This window comes from Protopterus annectens, chromosome 11.part0, assembly GCF_019279795.1.
Source record: "Protopterus annectens isolate FY-2018-M chromosome 11.part0, PAN1.0, whole genome shotgun sequence".
Taxonomy (NCBI): domain Eukaryota; kingdom Metazoa; phylum Chordata; order Ceratodontiformes; family Protopteridae; genus Protopterus; species Protopterus annectens.
Window position 1 is genome coordinate 1178743075 of NC_056745.1, and position 25812 is coordinate 1178768886.

At 40.0% G+C, this 25812-nt stretch overlaps 1 protein-coding gene across 2 annotated transcripts in view; it reads left to right on the forward strand.

Moving 5' to 3' along the window:
* Window positions 1-25812, forward strand: part of RINT1 (RAD50 interactor 1) — a 625783-nt gene that overhangs the window by 548352 nt on the left and 51619 nt on the right. For both annotated transcript variants that reach the window (XM_044088530.1, XM_044088531.1), the window contains one exon: window positions 5428-5546. In XM_044088530.1, the coding sequence (XP_043944465.1) occupies window positions 5428-5546 (119 nt within the window). The remainder of the gene's footprint in view (window positions 1-5427; window positions 5547-25812) is intronic.

Consider the following 25812-nt stretch of genomic DNA (forward strand, 5'->3'; position numbering starts at 1 on the left):
TCCCCATGGTGACCATAGCCAGACTGCACATGAGGAAGCTTCAGTGGTACCTGAAGAATGTGTGGTGCCAAAGCTCTCAGTCCCTAGACACCAAAATACCCCTGATAGCTTGCCTCAAACAAGAGTTTGCATGGTCAGTACAGGCTTGCACCCAGAATCAGGGTCAATCCTTCAGTTTCAGACCACAGGGTCAAACCCTCACCACGAATGTTTTGGATATAGCCTGGGGGCCCAAACCCAACACGTTATAGCACAATATCTTCTAGGAGAACAAAATACTGTAGCAGATCAGCTCAGCAGAAACTTGACATATACCCACAAATGGCATCTGCATTGGGAAAAATTTCTCAGCATAACTCAGAAATTGGGCGTCCCACAGGTGGGACCTGTTTGCCAGCAATTCTGTACTGGGACAAGGCAGACATCTGCATGGAGAACAGATCCCTTCTCCTTCCCATGGACTCACCTCTTCATTTATGCCTTTCCCCCTTGCATCTTCTGCCACTAGTGTTCTAAAGATAACAGAAGAGGTCCAAGGGTCATACTAATAGCACCGGACCGGCTCAGAAAACACTGGTTTCCACTACTCCTCTAGCTAACCAATTAAAAACCGTGGATGTTACCACAGAGGGTAGACCTCCTCACCCAAAACAAGGGGAGGATTGTGCACACCAGTCTTCAGACTGTTGGCCTTTCAGCCTGGATAATTCTACAGCACCCAACTGCAACACCAACTTAAGTCAGCAGTTGCAAACATTCTAAGAGAGTCTAGAAGGCCTATCATTAGAAAATATTACTCAGCCAAATGAAAAATATTCTCTATTTGGTGCCAGAAGCACCATCTTTAGACAAATTCAGCTAACATTTCATCCATCCTGGAGGACCTGTCCATTCGGGTGGATAAAAGACCTCTCTTATTCCTCCATTAAAATAGATGCCGCAGCCATCTCTGATCACATTTGTACTCTTGCTCTTATCTTTTTACAACCCCTACTGAAACAATTCCTTAGGGGTGTTATTCACGTTAGACCTCCCAGGAGGAAACCCATCCCCCCATGGGATCTTAATTATGTAGAAAAATTGACTTTACCTCCTTTTAAGCCTGCAGCTAATGCTTCTTTAAAGTTTCTTACTTGGAAAACTGCCCTACTACTGGCTATCACTTCAGCCAGGAGGGTGTCAGAGTTGCAGGCCCTAATGGCAGTGGAACCTTTCATGATCTTCCATAAAGACAGGGTCTTCCTCAGAACTAACCCTTCTTTCATGGCTAAGGTGGTCACAAGTGTGTCAGACCATTCATCTACGTACCTTCTTCCCCAACCCTCCGAACAGAAGGGAAAAAAGTCACTCTTTGTATGTGCACAGAATGCTATGGTTCCACCTAGACATGACAAAATCATTGAGGAAATCACAGCAGCTATTTATAACCTTTGCCTCTGGCTCTGAAGGAAAGCCAGCTTCTAGACAATTTCCAAGTGGATATTCCATTCCATTTCTTTTTGTTACAGCCATCATGGCAAAAAGCCCCCTGAATTGATTAGGTCATACTCAACTAGGGCCAGAGCTACTTCTGCAGCTTTCCTTAAAAAGGTCCCCACGAAAGACATTTTGGAGGCAGCTACCTAGTCTTCTGATCATACCGTCACAAGGCATTACCACCTGGCAGCCTTTTCTAAGTCTAGAGCTGGATTTGCATCTGCAATCCTGCAGGGAATCCTCTGTTCTCCATGATTTCCTTCCACCCTCCTTTAAGCTTTGGGAATCTTCCCACCAGTCAGGACTGCAACAGTGAAACATGAAGAACATAGTACAGTTGTGTACACTTACATAAATGTAGATGCTTGAATGTGTTCACTGTTGCAGTCTTCTTTCCTTCCCTCCTGCCCCCTCAACCTACTAAGTAGACTACAGCAAATCAACTAAAATAGCCGTGGGACACTACCCCAGACTACCCTGGTTTAGTTCTCCCTGCCTTGGTTTACCTATGGTACACTCTGTGCTCCTCCTAGAAGGAGTCAAGAAAATACTGAAATGATGATGAAGGCTGGCTCCCTTTATACCCAAGTGTACTGACATGGGTTAGGGCATTTGCCAGCCTGGAAGGCGAAAAGAGTTTTCTGTGGTAGTCGGGCTGGCCAAGGGCTTTCACAGCAGGAAACCCCAAACAGTCAGGACTGCAACAGTGAATGTACTCAAACATCTACAATTATGGTAAAAGTACACAAGTGTACTTTGTAATTTCTGTTTAGCCAAGCCCAGTTTTTGTACCTTGGAGAATAATATGAAAATTCTCTCCAAGCTCCTACTACTAAATTCACATCTTCCATAGCCAAATATTATAATTTCTTCAAAAATCTAACCTCTCTTGTTAGGTTTTCTCTTCTAAGCTCCCCAGATACATCCTCACTGTTGCAAATGAAGTCCCAGTCCTCACCTGTAAGTAATTTTCCCTGATGAAAGCTGATTATTTCTCCCAGAATTTTCTTAAGCTCCACTGTAGCAGTTCTAGGTGGAATATAAATACATGCCAGTGTAATCCTCCTCCCTTGTCAGTAGTTGCTTACTACCACAAATCTACCATTATTATCTTTTTTCCCTCTTCCGTCACTATTGGAGTTCCTCTAGCAATTAATATAAATACTCTTCTTCTTCTTTGGTGGTGCTGCGGTAGCGTTGTCACCTCACAGTTAGACGTTGCCCGTTCGAGTCTCAGTTAGAGCGTCTTCTGTGTGGCAACATGCGTGAATGGGCATTCCTTCGTTGAAGGTTGTGCATTATGCCCGGCAAGCCAGCATGTCAAACTCTACTGCCAAATCATTAGTGGACCGGAGTTCCGCTGTGGCGACCCCTAACCGGGAAAAGCCGAAAGACACAAACAAACAAACTCTTCTTCTTCTTTGTCCCAGATATTCCGCTGAAAAACCACCCTGAAATCCTTCCTTTACCAAATTCCCGTGCTCAGTTCTTTCCAAATGTGTCTGTTGTAGCATAGCTGCTTGCACTCCACATTTCCTAATACAGTTCACTGCTGTTTCTTTTTTGTATATACCTGTGAGACCATTCACATTCAGAGATAATATGGAAAGTGTTGCCATTATGAGAAGATATTATTATTCCCACCTGTTATGTACAACACTTTTTTTATAAATGTCTTCTTTCAGCTTTTGTTTTACATGCATACACTAATGTCTGGCAAATTGACCTTTTATACAGTCGTTTCTTGTCATATCCATTTGAGCCCATGTCACCTCTTAGAAGACTGTTTTAATGAAAACACTTAAAAAAACAAATACACCCCATAACCTATTAACTTAACTCAAACAGGCAAAACCATGTACGTCTTCAAATAATGAAGTTTAACTCTCCAAATAGGAACAATTATCCCAGATTGACAGCTACACTCACAGGCTTTAATGGATCTATAGTTACGATTATCCATGCTAAGACACATAGTACAGCCTGCGCTGCCTGTTTTTGCTCTTATCTTTATTCCTCTCCCAGATGTAGAAAACAACTTAAATACTTTCATAAAACATTCTTTTAGCCACTGAAAGAAAAAGGTATTCTGTTTTTATTGCCCTCATCAGTTTCTCTCCATAAAAATATGAAGTCCAGATGCACAGTTGCTTTCAGCTACACGCTTTTCATGTTGCACTGTGTGATGTTAGCAACTTGTTAGGTAGATGCTAACTTAATGGCAGGAATTGTGGGAATAATCAGAGGTATCACAGTAGACAACCTGATATCTTGCTTGACTGATCCATACTGGAGGCAGTTGGGAACTGGCTGTCTCTCTACCTGAAAGTATGGATGGACCTTAAATGTGACAGGTGGTCTTGGACATAAGGAATGGCATAACCTCTGAATATTTTCATCTCCATTCTTGGCTACTTTGTCATCCTCTTTCCAGTGTTCCATCCTAACCAAAGAGGGTGGCAGTCACAGAGGTATTCTGCCTCTGCATCATACTGCTGCTAGGAGTGTTTTTACCTAATTTTCTTCGCTGCCCCCCCATAGCACATCATGGGTAAGGTATGCATTTGAGCAGGCTGCATCAAACTACCCCTCACTTTTGCAAAGAGATGATATTGGAGTGCCATGCCGCATAACCTCAGGAAACACTTCACTGTTGCTTCCCCAGCATCCACCAGAGAAATCTAAGCATGCTAGGTAACCCATGCATGTGCTTCCATCCCTCCTCCCAGGACAGGCACTGTCATTCTCCCTTGCCAGCACTTCAGATGTTCAAGCTGTCAAATTAAATCCAGCTTCCCTGCATTGTAGACCAGGCTTTATCCCTCTCTACCAATCATACTGGTCCCAGTAGGGGGAAGTATTGTTCTTAGAATGTGCAACTCTAGTAAGCAAAACTGCTATGAGAGGCTTACTTAGATCTAGAATTAATTAGTGGGGTGGAATGGATTATGTATGGGTAAGTGGGAAGGTTTTTCTAATTAAAAGGTGATTGAGAACTGCTACATCAGTCTTTGCAGTAGTGGAAGATAAGCCATGACCATAAAGACCTATTGTTATGTTAAGTACGTAATCTCCAATTTATCCCCTTTACTTTTGGGAGCGAAGCAATAGCAGCTAGCAACCAAACTCTTTCCAAGTAGAATACTGTTTGTATTTTCTTTTGCTGTCAGCCAGCAGACCGCCATTTGGAAAATGCTGCCATCAAATACAGAAGCATGGCTTTTTCCACTGTTTGCTGCTTGTAGAAAGTTTGTGTGTCTGGATTTACATGTACCCCCTTAGTGTTTGTGGCAAACTAGTGGTTTCTAGGGCTAGGTATTGTCTTCTAATTTAGCACATAGTACTACAGTGATTTCCGGAGTAATTAATGTACCTGAGAGCATGAGTGCTTCAAAAAAATGACAGATAGCAATGGAAGGAAATGCAGTTTCACTGAAAAGAGAAAGCCAATTTGGAAGCTTTTTGTGTGTGTGAGATTTGATGAATTTTCTGAGAGCCAGAACTCATGGTGTCTTCTCTTCCACCCCTTAGCTTAGTTAAAAAAAAATGTGACGTGAACTAGTTTAGATACCTGTTTTTTTGTAATCTCATGAATCTTGCATCCTGTTTTTCAGTGGGAGCCAGGCCATATTAAATAATATATTTATTTATGCTGCACAGTAGACAGACCAACATGCCCAGTCGTACTGTACTTGATATTATGTAGAATGAAAACAGTGCAGAAGTCAGAAGATAAGTAGGCAGAAGTAGCTGGCATGTACAGTAGGCTTATATAATCTGAATATATATAAGCCTACTGTACATGGAAGATAAGTAGGCAGAAGTAGCTGGCATGTACAGTAGGCTTATATAATCTGAATATATATTCTTTCATCTTTTGTTTGTGCCTGTATTTACAGTATTTATATTTCATTAAAATAAGTTTATGCCTGTCTGTTTTGACTTGTATAGATCATTCTGGCAAATCACTTCAATGAAGGAGGTGCGACACAGCTGCAGTTTGATATGACTCGAAATCTGTTCCCTCTCTTTTCACCTTATTGTAAGAAGCCTGAAAATTACTTCAAGCAGTAAGTATGCAAAAAAAAATTGTTTTCTTTTTCTGTTTTTCAGAAAATGGCTACTATGAACTTCATAATAGTCTTGCCTCTAGGTTGTAGCTGGTACAGGGTAGGTGATACTTTTACATTTGATAACACATGCTCATTAATAGGGTAAAAAGCCAACTATTGCATTTATGCATTCTGGAATTCTTGCAAAATGGATACCATTGTACAAAATAAGGGTTTAGTTGTTTGAATGTCTCAAAGTTCATCACTGAAGTATGTACATTCAGTCATGATGAAATATCACCCACTGTTAGGACAAACAAGAAAATGTGACCGAAATATAGTTAATTATCTGCTGGTTAGTTATACATGTGTAGTGTAAGGAGGGAGTTTTAATGAAGAGCTGTTAAAAGCCTTACTGAAACTTCACTTTATATCAAATAAGATAACTTTACGTGTACTTCAGAAAGAGTCCGTCATACAGTAAGTCATTATATTTGAATTTCTTTGCCGTTTGTCCCAGTTTGGTCCAGATAAAAGTTTCATCGGCTATGCCAGCCTTTCTTGTTTACCTTGAATCTTTGCAGGTGCCTGAGACGCTCAAATCTATCCATTATTGCCATTTGCCTGCTTTGTTATTTTATCAACAGGACACATAGATAGTTCACTATATAGGAATTGTGGTGACTCAGAAAGGCAGTTTCGGCAGATTTAAAATAATCAAAATATGTTTGCTGAAATTCCTCAACAAACATCTGTGGAAACATTTTTTGCAGGGGGCAAGTCCCCCCTCCTTTGTCCTACATGTTGGGGACACATCCCAGACTTATATATGCCTATTTTGAGATCGCTCATCAGTGGAGAAAGAGACAAACTCCACTGATGACAAAAATAGTTTTGACAAATGTACTTGGATCCTTTTACTTTCGCCAAAACTACCTTTGACAAATTAATAGGAACTAGTGTGTGTGTGTGTGTGTGTGTGTGTGTGTGTGTGTGTGTGTGTGTGTGTGTGTGTGTGTGTGTGTGCACACATGTTTTTATGTACAATAAACCTGAACAAATTAACAAATAGAAAATATTTCAGAATGGTAACTCTAAAAGCAGTACTTCCATTAATACAGAAGGTTCCTGCACAAGGACATTGGACATAGAAGATGTTTATTTACACACAGCCATAAGGCCATCTAACAGAAAGTACCACAGATACCAGAGAGCTCAGTACCAAATTTCATTTTTCACCTCTGCTCTTTGGGCTCTCCACAGCCATCAGAATAATTTTGTGTTTGCTCATCTTAGAAATGAACCTATTTCCATTGTCTAGGCAATTATTCTAGTAGCAACAACAGGAACTTCTACTTCTTTTGGCTTTTTCCGGTTAGGGGTCACCACAGTGGAACTCCGGTCCACTAATGATTGGCAGTAGATTTTTATGGTGCCGAGGTGCCAGCCCGACGCCTGACCTTCAACGAAGGCATGCCCATTCACACGTCTTTCAAACGCCACTCAACCGTGTGGAGGATATGCAGACTCCACACAGAAGGCACTCCAGCTGAGAATTGAATGGGAGAACCTCTTGCTGTAAGGTGACAATGCTACCGCTGCACCACCGCGGCTATATCGTGTAAATGTGACACTTTACCTACTGCAGTCATTGGGAATAACAGTTAGTTACAAGGAATCAGCCCTAATCCTTTTAACATCGGTAATCTTTTTAGGAGCTGTCATAGGTTCTAATTGTGAAGTTATCCCCAATCTGAAGTACATACACACAAAGTCCAAATAGCTACTTGTGTAAATGAAATGCTGGAACAACAAATAAGTAGAATTGTATACACAGCACCATCCAGCGTAACAGCCAACAGCAACGAAAAGTCAGACCACTGCTGAAATATCCAAAAGCAGGTTTAATAACAAAATAACTGGTTAAAACAGTGAATATGGTTAGCGCTTTTGTGGTCTCAAACACCACTTCTTCAGACCTTCATAAAAATTTCTTTACTCTAACACATCTTCTTTTAAACCAATTCATACAGTTATAAGCCAATAGGAGAGCTTACTCAATTAAATACAGCTTCCAACTGTTTAACTATTGCCTATCCAATGCACTGAATTACATTTACTAAAAGAACTACATATATACACATACTCTGTAGTCTTATCTAACCTTTAAAATTATTTCTGAAATCAAAAAACATCCCTATAAATATTATTATAACGTTATACCATTCAACATTACTTAAAACATTCATTATTACATAAAAAGCATTTGTCAAAAACATGACAATAAAAATGCATACTATTTATTTAAACAGACTTTTATTCTTTAAAATGGGTTGTATTGGAATTCTGTCATTCAACCCTTTTCCCCAGTCTGCCCTTAATCTAATTATCCGTGTTTCCGAAGTCTCAGTGGTGTTTCTGATATCTCCACCTCTTTCAGTTTCATAAACTTGCTCTATCACTGTAAACTCAAAAGCATGGGTTTGATCTGTAGCTAAAACATGTTTTGCCAGTGCATTAGTTATGCACTGTTAGTTAGATAGCCATTTAGAAGGTGTTATAGATAAACAACTGTACGATTACTTTCAGATGCCTACCACCCTTATACCAGTTATTAGAGGAATACCCAAGATCCACAAAAGATCCTGTTAGGCCTCCTTTAAGACCTACAGTATCAGTAGAAATTGGATTACCGAGCCATTGTCTATTTATGTAGAAAAACCGCTTAGATCTGTAGTGGATAAAACTGAGAACATTTTAAAGGACTCTAAGCAGTTTTTGCAGGACTTATGAGTTTTTATAAAAGATAGATTTAACAGAAACTCCATTACGTATGGTAACAATGGATGTTCACTCCCTATTTACCTCCATTCCTAATGAAGAAGGTCTGGAGATGTTAAGGGAATATCTTATTCAAGATAGTATATGTACCCATGTTCAGACAGACTTGATATGTATGTTGATGGACATAATATTATGTAATAATGTTATGCTGTTTAACCACCAAATATACTTGCAGAGGGAGGGGGTGGCCATGGGCACGTCTAGTGCTAACAGTTACTCAAATATGATAATGGCCTTATGGAAGAGTGAACAATCTGTTAAAATAACTGATTGGAAATTGGTAATATTTTACAGGAGGTTTGTGGACGACCTCTTTCTGTTATGGAAGGGTGAAGAGGCAGAGTTGAAAAGGTTTCACCAAGCAGTGAACACCAGTACATCTTTTTTAAAATTTGACATGCAATATTCAAATTCTAGAATTGACTTTCTTGATGTGAGTATTTTGAGAGATGATGCAGGGAAATTCCAGACAAGCGTATATAGGAAGGAATGTCATAGAAATACCCTTCTACATAGAAAAAGTATGCACGCAGGGTACATCTTTGAAAACACAGTGAAGGGATAGGTCCTTAGGACTTCGAGGTTAACAACGGATGAGGACAGGTTTAGTGAAGAGCTATTAACCCTGGAAAACAAATTGAGGGAGAGGGGTTATGCTAGTAATAAGGTAGCTGATGCTTTTATGGATATGAAGGTGCAGAGGTTGGACAGGGGTAAGCCATACTTTTCAACTAGTAGAAATAGGAATGATAAGAGAAAGACGGCCCTAACTAATAAAATGTGGGTACCAGTACACTGTTGCAGTAATGTGGGGGTGATAACGGAAACAGTGAAAAGGTTCTGGCCCATCCTTACTCAGGATGAAGAAATATAGTAGGAGATAAACCTAGTTTCCAGTTTAAGAACAAAAGATCTTTGAAGCAGATGCTCTGTTATCCATCTGGGGGCAAGACACCGGGACAAAGGAGGAATAGGAACTGAGGTACATACCCATGTAAGAGTTGTAATCAATGCCAATGTATAGGTTCATAGGTTAGTACTAGGTTAACTGCCCTTGTCAGCCATTGTAAGCCTAGCCATTTATCCCTTGTGAGATTGGATAAATTGGAAAATAATGTTTTTATACATCCAGATTCAGGACAAAGATCTGTGTTTCATGTACTAGCAGACTGTAATAGTGAGAATATTGTAAGACGAATAGAAAATTTAGGTATCGCATACGTGAACATGTACAACACATAAGGAAGGACACTGAAACTAATGCACTGGCAAAACATGTTTTAGCTACAGGTCAAACCCATGCTTTTGAGTTTACAGTGATAGAGCAAGTTTATGAAAATGAAAGTTGTGGAGATATCAGAAACACCACTGAGACTTTGGAAACACGTTGGATAATTAGATTAAGGGCAGACCAGGGAAAAGGGTTGAATGACAGAATTCCAATACAACCCATTTTAAAGAATAGAAATCTGTTTAAATAAATAGTATGAATTTTATTGTCATGTTTTTGACAAATGATTTTTATGTAATAATGAATGTTTTAAGTAATGTTGAATGTTATAATGTTATAGTAATATTTATAGGGATTTTTTTTTTTAATTTTAGAAATACTTTTAAGGGTTAGATAAGACTACAGAGTATGTGTATATATGTAGTTATTTAAGTAAATGTAATTCAGTGCATTGGATAGGCAATAGTTAAACAGTTGGAAGCTGGGTTTAATTGAGTAAGCTCTCCTATTGGCTTATAACTGTATGAATTAGTTTAAAAGAAGATGTGTTAGAGTAAAGAATTTTTTATGAAGGTCTGAAGAAGTGGTGTTTGAGACCACGAAAGCGCTAACCATATTCACTGTTTTAACCAGTTATTAAACCTGCTTTTGGATATTTCAGCAGTGGTCTAACTTTTCGTTGCTGTTGGCTGTTACGCTAGATGGTGCTGTGTATATAATATCCCCAATCTGAGACAAGCTAATAGAGGATCGAAAAAGGTCTTGATGCATGTTTTACAAAATGGCTATAACAGCAAGACATTTTTTGACAGTTGTCTTGGGTAAGTGTTTGTCTTGTATTCATCCAGTTCCTCAAGCAAGATTGCATATGAGAAAATGGATTAATGTCCTAAGAATGAATACAAGCAAGCTGATGTCATAAATATAGAACCTACATGATATAATGCCACAGACACAGAGCAAAACAAAAGTATTTTTACGGAGGGAGCTTTGACCCACAGCAGCATTAAGTAAACCCCAGTGCCACACAACCATGGGAAAAGGGCAAGCACCCTTCAAGCACGTGTGTGTACACATGCTTATCTTATCTGCAGCACTTGGATCCAACAGACAGCAAACCTGCCTGGACGTACAGTTCGTAATGCTTAACACTGTCCACCAACCAGGCATGTTGAAGGTAAAAGCACATGTACAGAAATACAGAATCTTCAGACAACATTAATATTGAAATAGAACCCCATAGTCCATGTACCAGTCAAAATAAATCATTGTGAGCACAAGCAAATTTGTGGAAGTTGTCTCAATATTGTGATTGTAATGTTTCAGATGAAATTGAAAATGTGAAAACTACATACTTTCAAGAAAGACACACTGTTATCTTAGAAATTTGTGGAATCATTTCACAGATTCTGTAGAGGTGTTGATTCCTTCTTCCCTGGGTGTGAAAAAGGAAACCATGGTGTAGACAGATCTAAACAATTCTGCTGGATTGTCCCTTTTCCTTCCCATTTGGAATCTTGTATTTGATTATTGAATCTTCAGATTATGCACGGGAAGCCAACTTTACTAATTTGTCAGTCCAAGGCAACTGATTACAATAAGACAAATTTCTTCCCATCAGTCTGAAACATGTGAAAACAGTCTACAGGGCATTTACAGCCTTTGATCAGCACAGATAAGAATATTAGTTTGGTGTTTAATTAAATAAGGAGGAACAAGTTCTTTTCAACATTAGGATGAAACATAGATTCAGATGCACCATTTTCAGATACACCCCAGGATGAACCAACAAACAAAACAAGAATATCTGTGTTGAAATCTATATTACAAAGGTTCATAGGTTCATACTAGGCTATCTGCCCGAGGGCATTTATAAGCCTAGCCCATAGTTTTGTGGCTTACGCCACCCCTTTAGTTTGAAGAAACTATGCCCATTATTTTGCTGTGCCTCTGTCGAGCAGTGACACTGAGGTAACCCCTGGGTTGCATCTGCAATCCCCCATCCATTGGTCAAGATTCCTCTTGAACAAGGCCAGCGAGGTGCTCTGCCTCACATAAACCGGGATTTTGTTCCACAGCATAGGGAGTCTTTGGGTGATGAATCTATCCCTCCAGCACGTCCTATTAATAACCGTGTCGAGGTTTAAGTCTCCCACCCTTGTGGCTCTGAGGGATCTAGATTTTTTGAGATGAAGCATGTTCATCAAATCTGGGTTTGACATGGCCTTGTATGTCAGGCATAGGTCACCTCTGAGCAAGCGGAAAGCAACTGAATATAACTGGAGTTCTTTCAGTCGGGCAGCATAAGACAGATTTTTGAGACCCTTTATCCTTTTGGTGAGGAACTTTTGTGGCCTCTCCAGCTGCTGCAAGTGTCGGGTCAGATACATTCCGAATGGGGCATTGTACTCGATCATTGGTCTGATGAGTGATGAGTATAGGGAGACTATGACTTCCCTTGATCTAGATGTGAATCCCTTCATGATAAGGTGGGCAATGTAGAAGGTCTTCCTAACTACTTTAGCAATATGGGTGTCGAATGAAAGGCTACTGTCCACCTGGGTTCCCAGGTCCCTGATAACTTCTTCTGTGATCAGGGATTGCCTCCTATATGGTAGCTAGGGTAACCTTATTTTTCCCGAAGGGTATGACTATGCATTTCTTGGCATTTAACTTTAGGCCATGGCTCTGGCACCAGTTATCCGTTTCTGTGAGACCCTTCTGAAGGATATCTGTGTCGGATGTGTTTTCAACTACGGCGCCCAGTTTGCAGTCATCTGCAAACTTTGTCAGCCATAACCCTCCTGTGTTTGCTTGTACTTCAGAGAAGTAGATGCCAAACAAGAGTGGGCCCAGGACTGAGCCCTGTGGGACACCACTTGTGACAGGCTTTGAGTCTGACATGGCGCCAGCAACTCTGACCCTGTGGGTTCTGTCACTCAGCCAGTTTGCAACCCATCTTGTAATGTATGGGTTTACATTTAAGTTGATGAGTTTATCAATGATGCCCGAGTGGGGTATTGTATCGAAAGCCTTCGCCAGGTCTAGGTAGGCTGTATGGACTGCCTTTCCTTCGTCAATGGCCTTGGTGACTGTTTCGAAAAAGTCAACCAAGTTTAAGAGGCATGATCTGCCTTTGACAAAGCCAAACTGGGTTGGATCCAAAGTCTGCAAATTCCCTATGTCTTTATTTATGAGATCCATTATGATCCTCTCCATGGCTTTGCAGATAAGGCTTGTCAAGCTAATGGGACGGTAATTTCCAGGGTCGGTGGAGGCACCGCCTTTGTGGAGTGGGACCAAAGTCGCTCTGCGCCACTCCTGGAGTGCGTATCCGGAGGTGAGGCTAAGATTAAACAGCTGTCCTAACTGTGGGTTTAATTCCTCATTGAGTTCATGGAGCACACAGCCGGGGACACCATCAGGTCCCATGGATGCTGTGTTCTTTGCCTTGGAGAGAGCAGTTCTCACCTGGGCGTTAGAGATGTTTGGGGGGCTACAATCATTTGGTATAGATATCTCTCCTTTAGGGGGGGGGAGAAGGTTGCACTGAACCTGTCAGCCAGTATGTTGGCAATGTCTGTAGGATCAGTAATCTTCACATCATTTTGAACTAATTCTGAGCATATCTGGGAGTTTCCTCCTAGGTTTCTGACATAGCTGAAGAATGCCTTATGGTTGTCTTTAGAGTCCTTAGCTATTTTTTTCTCAAAATTAGCTTTGGATGATTTTATGAGAGCTCTTAGCTTTTTACTTATAGTGATCAGCGGTGTCTTACCTTTTAAGGATTTTGCTCTATCTTGTAGTAGCTTTCTCCTTTTGTTGTAGAGTTTGTTTATGGCTGGGGTCCACCAGACTGGACACTTGCCTTTGGTACAAAGAGTCTTTGTTTTGCTTGGGATTGCCTGATCCATGCAGCCCTGCAGGTGCTGGTAGAAGGCATTTGTAAGTGATTCAGCGGTTTGAGTAATGTTTACCGCCGGCTCAGGGGCCTTAAAGGAGACCACACTAGTCCTTAGAAGTGTGAAGTCGGCTTTCGAGAAGTTCTTTACTGTGGTCTTTTATTTCGGGTGGGGGCGGGATGAGGACCTCCAGCGAGATTAGTTTGTGATCTGATCTCACCAGTGAGGGGTATACTTCCGGCGTTGAACATTGTGCTCCCATGTTCGTGATGATGAGATCAAGTATGTTTTCTCCTCTTGTGGGGATGGTGACTAGTTGTTCCATGGCATTTGAGTTTATGAATTCCAGGAACTTTTGGGCTAGAGTGTTTGGGCTTGAGTAGTGTTCCCAGTCTATATTAGGGTAGTTGAAGTCACCTAGTATGATGGTGTTCGGAGATACATTTATCCCCTCCAGTGTTTTCAGGAAGGCCATATGAGGTTCCTGAGTTTGCGAGGGTGGCCTGTAACATGCTACAAATTGCAGAGCAGTCTTGCCTATGGTTAATTGCACCTGGATGGTTTCCAATGCATCGTGCGTTGCCACCAATCTAGAGGTATGGGTGTCCTTGATTAATATGGATACCCCTCCTCCTTTCTTGGTATTGTCCGGGTTTTGGGGCCGGAACGCATGATATGAGGTAAAACCTGATAGTGCTGGGGTGCTCTCAGGAGCCTTGAACCAGGTTTCTGTCACAGCACAGACATCGATGTTCTCCATACTGAGAAGGGCCTCGAGTGCGTGCATCTTGAGGTTGAGACTTCTGGCATTGAGCAGCATTACCCTTAGTTTTTTTTCTTTGTTTTGTTCTAGGGTGGTAGGTTTAGAATTTGAGCCTTGCCTAAAAAAGGCACTATGGGGTGGCAAGAGCCTTTGCCAAAATCCGGAATCCCAGGGGTGACAAGTGCAAGCCGTCCCTTGCGAAGCAGCGTGGCTTGTCCAGCATGTCATCCCAGGCAGACAGACATTGGATCCCATTTGAATGACACCAGAGTTTAAGCCAATTGTTAAAGCTGATCATCTTATCTCTGTATTGTGGCATCATTCTTGGTGAAGGTAGGATACTGCTCAAGGTCAGGGTCATACCTGCTTGGGCTACATAATCAGAGAGCTCCTCTATGTCTCTTTTCATGTAGTCCAAGGAGGTACATCTCAGGTCGTTAACACCAGCGTGAACAATGATTGAGTCGTACTTGTACCTGCTGTTGAGAGACCTGAGTGCATGCGTTATGTGGTGGATTCTAGCACCCGACAGGCAGCTTACTGTGACCTTCTCCTTACTCAGTCTGGTGAGCAGGACGTCAGTGTGTCTGACTATGGAGTCACCAATGACTAGTGTGTCTGGCATTGTGTTTGGCCTTAAGGGCTGTGACTGCTTGACACTCTGACTGTGTGGTCTATGTGTTGCAGGTGTTGTGTTCTGAGGTGGTAGTTGTTTGGGTGTCTGCTTTGGTGGTCTCTGCTGTTTTGGTAGATTTTTGATCAGAGCCTCCGAGTATGTCTTTGTGGGTTAAGTATAGAATTGCAACACAGGAACTTTAGTGAAGAAAACAGATACAGGAATATAAGTACTTGTGATTCACACAACTATAAAATAATTTTAGTAGTAAAGTATAGATGAGCCATTTATGGAATAAATGTAAAGTTTAAGGTGGAGATATGTGGATTAACAAGGGATAATGAATAAAACAAACAGCTGAGGATGAGGAAGCCAGGAGTTCATAGAAGGGATTTAGTTGCTGGATTATGTAGCCAGTGGTAATTGTGATAGCAAGAGTAAATTTTTGATATAATTTCAAAAGCATTTACCAGAGGCTTTATTAATATTAACTTTTTTAAGTTGGTTACAGAAATCTCAGGGGAGGAGGGGATTGATTTTAGTCGTACTGAAAATCTTTTAGCACAACGGCTCAGGGAAAAGAAAGTAGAAGGGGTTCCTCTCTGATCTGTTGTATTTGAACAGAGGAACCAGGTAGGGGTGTCCTTTTTCCCCCATTGTTATTTGGTTTGTATTTAGAGCCACTGAAAAAAAGGAACTCAGAAATGCAAGTATGTGATTGGTATGGTAATCAAGAAAAGTTGGCTTTATTTGCTAATGATATTATTTTGTACCTAAAAAAATCCAGAAAAATGACATATTGGTGTTGTGAAACATTTTGTTTCAAGTCTTTTTTTTGGGATATAAAATTAATGAAGGTAAAACAAAAGGCTGTAGCTATAAATTATGTTCTCACACATGAATTGGTTTAGCAATACCCATATTTATGGTTACACAATAAGATGAAGTATTTACGCGTATGGATTAAAAAGCTTCTGTTATGGCAGCTAAGGACATTGTGGGAAGAGACTAAACAAAAGCCAATACAAAAACTGAGAAACAGGAAGCTCTTGTTTATGGATAGTAAGATAAAAGCAATGAAAATGTTTGTTGCTCCTTTAATTTTAAATAAGGGTCAAGTATGTTTTTTATCAACCAGAGGGGAAGTTGTGGACAATAATTAATAAAGAGATGAAGCAATTTATCTGGACGGTAGAAGAGGGAAGGAGTTAAGTGGGATAAGTTAAACCCCTTTTAAACACATTTATTACTCTATCACTTAAGGCATATATATGTAAACATACATTAACAGAAAAAACAAACCATATTTTTTTTCTTTATATACGTTATATGTCATATATATTTTCTTTTTTGGTAATTGTTATGGGTCCATCATTGCACAATTTGCTGAATTCCTGCCTTTCCTTAAACTTCAGCCCTTCTCCTGCTGAACATTACTCTGCATGTATTGTTCCCTTAATTTCCATTTATTTCCATTTGAATTTGTTGCTTCCCTTTTTAAAGAAATATCTTCCAGTTCCTTTCTCTTTGTTATAACATTCAGTACATCAAATACAGTTGGTTAAGACTTTGATTTCCATTTTCTGTGTCTTAGCTCAAAAAAAATCGTATCCTTAGTTAAAGCCATTTGCATACCCAGCATTTCTGACTGATTGCTTTTTAGGGAATTTTAAAAATTTGCCAACTCATTACACCCACAAACTACATGTTCCAGTTACCTTTCTTCCCCATCACAACTTCAGCATTTGCTATCTACGAGTAAAGATTCTGTGAATTCTACTTGGGGTATTAAAATACCTGCACAGATACATCCAAGCAAATATCCTAAACCTTATGGACTTAGTTGCATACTTGGGAGTCATACATATGTCCTCCTTTTATTGTCTTGTAAATTGCTTTTCCAGTCTGTCTTTCTGATCTTTCCTGGCCTGCTGTTTTATATGCTGTAATAAATAGTCTTGCTTGGAACCATTTGCATAGATATATCCTCTTTCCTTTATCTGCTTTATTTTTAGAGCCATTAATAAATAATGGTTTCATAAATTCAAGGATACAATAATCAAAAGTTAGCCCTAATTGTAGATGATGATTTTATATTTAGAAAAACATTTTGAGACACTTTTGGGTATTTTCAGGATATAAAGTAAATGAAGATAGAACAAAAAATTATTAGTACACTATGCATCCATGCATGAATTGGTTCAGTAATACCCATACTTATGGGGACTTGATGAAATTAAGTATTTAGGTATATGGATTGAACAGGATTCTGTTACGGCAGTCAGGGATATATGGGAAGAACTGAGCAAAATTAATAATTAAAAAACTGGAGGTGCTGTATTGTGGATATGGCTACTATGATACTGGCATAAACAATGTTTTTAATCCCTTTAGCCTTTAGGGCAGGCATATTTTTGTCAGCTGGAAGAGAAGTTGTGGATGACAGAGTTGAAAGAATTTATTTGGGAGGATGGAAAAGGCAAGATTTAAGTGAGAAAGCTCCTTACTCTGTTGGAAGAATCAATTTAAGGTTACATATTTGAAAGGGTACTTTAAAGTGACTCAGTTAAGACACTTGTATATCTTTTTATGTACATATAATCAGCACTTTTATTGAAACTCTCAAATGTGGACATCTTTTCTTTTGTCAACACACTTTTATCGACAGGTGTGCAAGATTAAGTTAGCAAACATAATTAGCAGGGGGAGTGCATTAGATTTTTTTTCACCTTTTCCAGTTCGTGTTTTTAGTGTCACTTTACTGAAGTTTAAATTAACTTCAGTAGATCCAAGGATAGGTATATAAACTCAGGCAGAAGGTTATATATCAAAGTAGAAAAGGATTATAATGAAATGGGGGAGGGGTGCTTTCCAAAAGACAGACTAGGATTTTGAATTAAAGTCCTTAAGAAGAAAAGTAACAACCATACAGAATATAGGGATTTCTGCATGAGGGGGCTAGAATTTACTGGAGAAGATTAACAAAGGATCCAAGTTATTCCGAAAAGAAAACTCTGGAGGAAAGTTAATAGAGTGGGATGCGACTAAGAAGAGTTTTAAACTGCAAGTTAAATATTCCATTCCGTGTCAGTGATTGTTAACAGTAAAAACAAAGAGAGGGATAGAGGCGTGCTAAGTGAAACACAACACAGTTTTTAGATGAGTTTAAAACAGAACCTGTTAAAGGACTAGAAGGGCATATAAAGTTTTTCATATAACTATAAGAATCAAACAAAGGCATACAGGTTTTCTTCCTGGCTGCTGTGTGCTCCTGACCCAGTATTTACTGTCTTAACTCTTTCTTTCCTTTAACCTGCAATAAGGGACCTACCTGGCTACAAAGGATATCCTCATCTACCTCAAGCCTTCACAACTTAAACCAACCTTTTCTGCTGCCCCAGTACATTCACCAGTTTGAACAGTTTCTGCCAAACTTCCTTTCCTTTAACCTGCAATAAGGGACCTACCTGGCTACAAAGGATATCCTCATCTACCTCAAGCCTTCACAACTTAAACCAACCTTTTCTGCTGCCCCAGTACATTCACCAGTTTGAACAGTTTCTGGCAAACTTTCTTTTCTTTAACCTGCAATAAGGGACCTACCTGGCTACAAAGGATATCCTCATTTTCCTCAAGTCTTCACAACTTAAACCAACCTTTTCTGCTGCCCCAGTACATTCACCAGTTTGAACAGTTTCTGGCAAGGTATGTTTTATTATTCCCCACGTAGAAAGCAATTCTGTGTTTAGCTTTTTAACCCTATTAATCTATTTTTGTCTCCGAGTCAGGAGAGATAGCAGCCAGACTCCTCCCCAGCACCTTTTTTATTTAAGTTACTGTCTTCCCTCCATCTAGCTTACCCTTCACTACTTGTATACTACCGTGCCTACTCACCCTTGTAAAACTTACACTGGCCACTAGGTGGCGGTCCGTCCTAGACTTCACCCCTTACTCTCTTTTCAGTTTGTATGAGTTTTGGCTCGTTACATCTTCTCTTGACCTATTGCCTAACTATTCCCCTATTTTTCTCTCTTTCTGCTCCTAGTCTGCACTTTTCTCATTCCCTTCCCTCTGCCAACTTGTTATCTCTTACTCTGTCCTCCTCTTGTCACTTTCTTTTTTGTCATAGCTATACCTCTGAAAGCTCCTTATCTGCTCCACCTGCTCTCTCTTGGCTTTAGTGCTTACTGATTGTCTCCATCCCCTCTTGCTCTACCCGCTCCGTTCGCCCTGCAGGCTCACTCCGCTCCCCTACCCTACCCCCAAATCTCACCCACCCCCACTACCTCTAGATTTATACCCATATAGCCACACCTACTTCCTCTACACCAACCAAACTCCACCCCTTCCTCTTCCTATCCCCTCCTCTAGTCTTACCACACCCACATCACCTTTCCCCACCTCCTTACTCAACACCTACATTGCTTATTAAAACCCCAACATGTCTGTAAAATATCCATCCTTTTCAATCCAACTACTACTCCTTCTAAACCATACCCTCATCTACCATCTCACCCAGCCTTACCTCCTCAACCACACCCTACTCCTACATACAACCTACCCTCTCCACACATCACATACCTACTATACCAATTCCATCTCTCCTGAACTTTATCCCACTAATCACATCCTACGGTTTCATTACAAACCAATCCCTTCTCATAACACCTTTACACACACTTTCCACCCCATATCCTCCGCTAATCCCTTAACCCTCACCTCTCAATCAAAACATCTCAAATACCTCTACAACGTAACTCAACTCCTAACTTCCATACTATTATCCGGTGATATACACCCCAACCCAGGCCCAAATATCCCCTCCTCTAATTCTAAATCCATCCTATTTGCATCCCTTAATGCACAAAGCATAGCTAACAAAATTCCAAATCTACATGCCAGGCTATCTCACAACACACCAGACATCCTAGCCATTTCTGAAACCTGGCTAAAACCACATATAAAAGATTCAGAGATAGTACCACCTAACTACTCAATCATCAGATCAGACAGAACCCATAAAAAGGGTGGTGGAGTAGCTCTACTCTACTCATCCTCCCTATGTATATCACCCTATGATAAAGCCATCCCCCAGTTCCATAATGCAGAATTAATACTGGCTCATCTCCAGCTAAACAAACACAAATATATATACATCGTCTCTCTTTACATTCCCCCAGGAGACAATATTCCAATACTTGAAGAAAATCCTCTCCTGGCTCTCAGCTAACATTAAAAAGAAACTATAATCATGGGAGATACCAATATTAACTGGTCCTCCATTCAGTCCCCCTCTCACTCCCTTAACATCAGCCTATACAACTACTCTCAACTCATCAACTCCATTACTAGACCACGCAAAGACTTCACCACTGGCAACATCCTAGACTGGATTCTAGTCTCCCACCCTCACTACTACCCAGATAGCGGAACCATACCTGACTCCCTCAGTGACCACCTACCTATATTCACTAGACGTCTTCCTTCTCCCTTACAAGTCACTCATAATTACATTACTACCTGATGCCATAAATGCTTTAACCCAGAAGCTTTCTGCAATACCCTAAAAATCACTTAACTGGTACCCCTTAAAAACTCTACCCCTTGAAGATGTGATCACTCACTTTAATACCACATTCCTAAACCTTCTAGATACTCATGCTCCTTTAAAAACCAAAATAATAAAAAGACAATCCACCCCCTGGTTAACTATAAACACCCTAACCACCATGCGACTTGGAGACAAAGCTTGGACACAATATCAAAAGAACAAATCTACATCTTCCCTCAATGAATACAAAACTTTTCGTAACTCAGTTAAAAAACTTATCTCTGCAGACCGTTGTAACTACTTCTTCCCCTCCAACTTCTCCCACCCCTCATCATGCTTCTCCCCCTCCAACTTCTCCCACTCAGTCCACACCCCCACCATTTTTCATTAAACCTATTCCTACATCCATCATAAAAAAAACTCCTGAAAAAAACTAAAACCATGCACCAATGCCCCAGATGATATTCCCTCATATTTCCTTAGCATAGCTGCAGAAGCCATTGCTCTCCCTATCAGCATACTAATTAACCGCTCCATCCAAGAAAGTATTGTTCCTCAAATCTGGAAAAAAGCCTACATCATTCCCCTACATAAAGGTGGTACCAATACTAATATTACCAATTTCCATCCCATCGCCATCCTCTCTCCCCTTTCAAAAGTCCTAGAGAAATGTATCCATCTACAACTCCTTCCCCATCTCCTGGACAACAATCTATTAACTCCCACACAGCATGGATTCAGACCCCATCATAGTACTATGACTGCCCTCCTATCCTTCCTTGAAACTGTGAATAAAGCAAGAGATTCTGGCCTCACTGTATCTACCATCCTACTCGATCTCTCTAAAGCTTTCGACACTATCTCTCATAACCTACTTCTTACTAAGCTATCTAACCTAAACCTTTCCCCCTCTTCCCTCCATTGGTTTACCAGCTATCTCTCCAATAGGCAACAAGCTGTCAAGTGGAAAAAAGCCACCTCCTCCTTACTCAACACCCATACAGGTGTTCCACAAGATTCTATTTTAGGCCCCTCCTCTTCAATATCTTCATCAATGACTTTTACCACTCTATCCCCCTTGTAAACATTATTCAATATGCGGATAACTCCACAATCACCTATGCTGCCTCATCCATCCCATCTCTTCTAAAACTTACCAAAGATGCCTTCACCACCACAGAATAGTGGATGAAGGACAACCATCTTGCACTCAATGCTGCTAAAACTAAACTTATGATATTTACCCCCTCCAAAACTCATAACTTTGATAGATCTCTATTCTCCGTCTCCAGCCAAAACAACACATCTCTTGAGCTAGTATCTGAAACCAAACTACTAGGAGTCCAAATTGATGACAAGCTCAAATTCAACTCCCACCTTCTACAAAATATAAAAAAAACTCACCAAAAACTAGGCCTGCTCTACCGTCACAATCAGTTCCTCATCTCAACTACCAAAATTACTCTCTCTACCACATTTCTCCTTCCCTCCCTTCTCTATGGTGCCCCTCTTCTTATAAACCTACAATCTTCCCTGAAAACCAATCTCTCATCTTGTTACAATAAAATAGCCAGATTCGCCACCAGTAACAAATCATCCACCCATCACTGTGAACCTCTCCATAAACTCAACTGGCTAGAGCTTCCCAACTACCTCTACTACACTCAGCTCACCTGTGCACATAAACTCATTTTCCAGCCATCCCTCTGACCCTCTCTCTCTCAACTACCTTCAAAATGCATAAAACTCAAAGACTTCTAAGATCTAATTATCAAAACCTCATAGAAGTTTACAGACCCCTATACCCTCCAGGACAAAACCTCCTGTCCTTCTCATTAGCACGCCTATGGAACTCCCTTCCCCCCCTTCATTCGTACAATTGCAAGCCTGCCATCCTTTAAAAAAATCACTACACTCTCATTTAACATCCTCTTGGGAATGCTCCTGTTCACATCCCTCATAACCTACTCTCTACTCCCAATACTTTTCCTCTTTCCTTTTTCTCAAATCCCAGCTAGCAAATTCATGCTGGCTCCTAGCATACAACTCCTTATTTGTACCCTGAAATTTTTAGCAAAAAAAAAAAAAAATTGTTATGCCTGTATCACTTGTTTTTGTTGATATTTTTTTAGTCTAACTTATAATCAGAATTTGTACAATGTTTTTTCTTTAATTTCTCATATAAACTATGTGTGCAACATAACTTTGTATAATCTGTATGTGGAATATAATCTTTGTATAATCTGTATGTGGAGCTTTTCTCCCCAGGACTCCATTGAAAACGGGTTCTTTAGGCCCAATGGACTATCCTTGTTAAACAACTGCAAATAAAATAAATAAATAAAATAAATATCACAAAGAGACACTTGGGAGAAATCTGTAGAGCTCAAGTATGCAACACAGGTCTAGAGTTTTTGTTTTGAAGAGATGGCATGGGTGTCTCTGTACCCCAAGAACACTTCAGGAGATTTTTCTTCCGGTAGATACCAAATGTTGAATGTATGATGGGGAAGATAGAGGAAATTGGGAACATGTTTTTTGGGAATGTAATGAGTTGTTTTTTTTTTAAAATGCTGTTGAGAGTACTTGACATAATTGTTGTGGTGAACAAATGCCAGTAACTATAGAAATTGCTCTTTTGAGCTGGGATATAGTATTTGGATTGCTTAGACATAGTAACGACTTACTAAGTTTAATGCTATTGGCAGCCAAGAAAGCAGTTACTAGAAAATAGAAATCAAAAGACAAGGTTAAGGTTGGTCCTGTCCAGGCACTGGAACTGATGGGACTGGTCAGTAAAGTTGTCTCCTGTCTATGGCATCAATGAAAATTCAGGCTAGCTTGAGCTCCTCCCCTGTCCCAAAATGTGGTACTGTTAGATAGTTCTCAGGGTATCATTGCCACTGTCAAGCTCTTCAATGACTCTGTTAGATTATGCTGATAAGGATAAATGTAATTAGGAATACAGATAATAGGCAACTAGGGGCTGGAATTTATTGGAGAAAACTAGCAAAGAAACCAAGGTATTAGGAGCAAATAACTAGAAAGGGAAGGGTAATAGAATGGGAAGTAGACAAACATTTATTTGGACTGCAGGTTAGAGATTACCTTTCCTATCAAGGATTGAAATCAGAGTATAGGCAAAGAGAAAGAAATAGGGGATCCTAAATGAAAGACCAGCAGTGGTAGAGTTTTTAATAGAATTTAGAACAGAAGCTGCCGTTAAAGGAATAATTAGTAGAGCATATAAAATATTGTGCGGTAATTGTAAGAATCAATCAGAGGAGCTTGGAAAGGATTGGGAAGAAAGAATGGATAAGCAATTCACAGAGAGATAATGGGGGAATATATGTATATCTCTCAAATATGCAACAAAGTCTAGTAGATGTAGGATCTTTGCCTGGAAGTGTTTACATAGGTATTTTTATGCCCCAAGTAGACTCCACAAAGAATTTTTCCTCAGGTGGGTAGCAAATGTTGGGGGTGTGACGGGCAAGAAAGAGGTGCCTGGGAACATATTTTTGGGAGTGTAATAAGCTTGCAGAATTTATGGATTCCCTGGGAGCCGCTCTGTCGAAGATGCTGGGTGAACAGATTGGATTGACTAGCGAGATGATTTTTTTGAGCTATGATGCAGAATCGGAATTGCCCAGACATAGTAAAGCCTTGCTGAATCTAATTATGGTGGCTGCCAAAAAAGCAATTACTAGAAAATGGAAATCAAAGTCTAAACCAACTGTACTAGAAGTAGTGAAGATAGTAACAGAGATAAAACAACTGGAATTAGGATCTTTAGAAAAGGGATGGAGCAAACTACCTAGAAAAAAATGGGAATTGTGGGAACAATATATGCAGAGAAGGGATGAGGTTTAAGAGGCAGGATTTGAATGAGCCATATAATGTTTAACTGACAGTGACTGGATGGATTATAAGCAATGTATCGTGTTTGTGACTACAGTTGTTTCAGTGGTGTCTGTGATGTATGTTTGCAACTAAAGTCGTGTCAGTGTTTTTTTTTCATTTATATAAATGTAAGATTGCCTATGTCATATATGATAATTTAATAAAGATGTTTATTGGGGGAAAAAAAACTCTTCAATGACCCTCTTCAGCTTGAGGGTATCAAGGAAAATATCATTAATTTTGGACCAGGTAATTGCCATTTCATTAATATTTACACATTTAGTTATAAGTCGCAGTCAGGAAGCAGTTATTAGTAGTTTCCCCCAACTATATTACTCTCTCGTAGCTCCCTATCCCTCGTCCTTAAAATAAAATTCTTCTGAATAGTTCCCTTCATTCTTCTGTTGATTATTGGATTACAGTTCACCTTATCAGATAGTGATTAGTACTGTTATTTCTGTTTTCTGATGTATTTTTATTGTCAAGATATAGGAGGACAGTAAGCCTTCTGGATTTAAAAAAAAAATGTAAAGAGAGTGGTGACCAGATCCCCCCACCAAAAAAAAATGTAAATAATGTGGTCACAGGATTACCTCTCTAAGACCCAAGCAAGCTTTGTGTAGTATGTCTTTGTGTTTGGCTTGTTGATTTAGAGCGTCTAATATAGGAAAAAATAGCTCTAGGACTCTACTTGACAGGAGAAATAAGTTGGTCCTAAAAGGTCTCTTTAAAGGAGAGAAGACAAAGGAAATGGGGAAAAAGTGTCAAAACAAGATGGGTTGTGTGTAAAATAAGAAAGGAGATAAAATAAAATTGGAGGAGACAGACATATCTATTTTTGAGAAGTTTTCTCATGGCAGAGATCCCAAGGATAGTGTTTTTTTTTTATTTTCCTTGTCCAGGGTATCTTCCATGAGTACTTCTTTGGACACTGTTTCTTCTCCAAGGTTTAAGTCCTCTGGACCTATGGACTCCACTCAGAGGAGAAGAACAGGAAGGTTCTTGGAGCAGGAACTATCAAAATTCTTTCTTTATATATTCTTCCACTTCAGTTACATGATTCCATTCTTTTAGACGTTGTTGAAGATCCAAACAGTTGGACTGGGACTAGTTGCTAACTACTTTAGAGATGGCTGAGCTTCAGTTTGGTGTTTTCTCAGCCTCTTAGTGTCTATGGTAGTGTGATAAGATACCCAATCCCCTTTTGTTGTTATTCCTACTTGAAGCCCAGTTTCAATACCAGGAGTATTGGAACTGATGTGAGATAATATACCCTTGGAGTGTACGGATGTGTTGGTACCGACTCCCACCAGGCCCTAAAGGATCAGCACCAAGGGGCCAGTGCTGACTCCGGTCCCACAACTTATGAGGCTGTTGTTCTCAGCTTTGGATTCTTTACTGACAAAGTCCTCCTTGGTGAACTTGTTGCCATAATTGTTGGTGCTGGCTCATCTGGCTTAAATATGTTCATTTT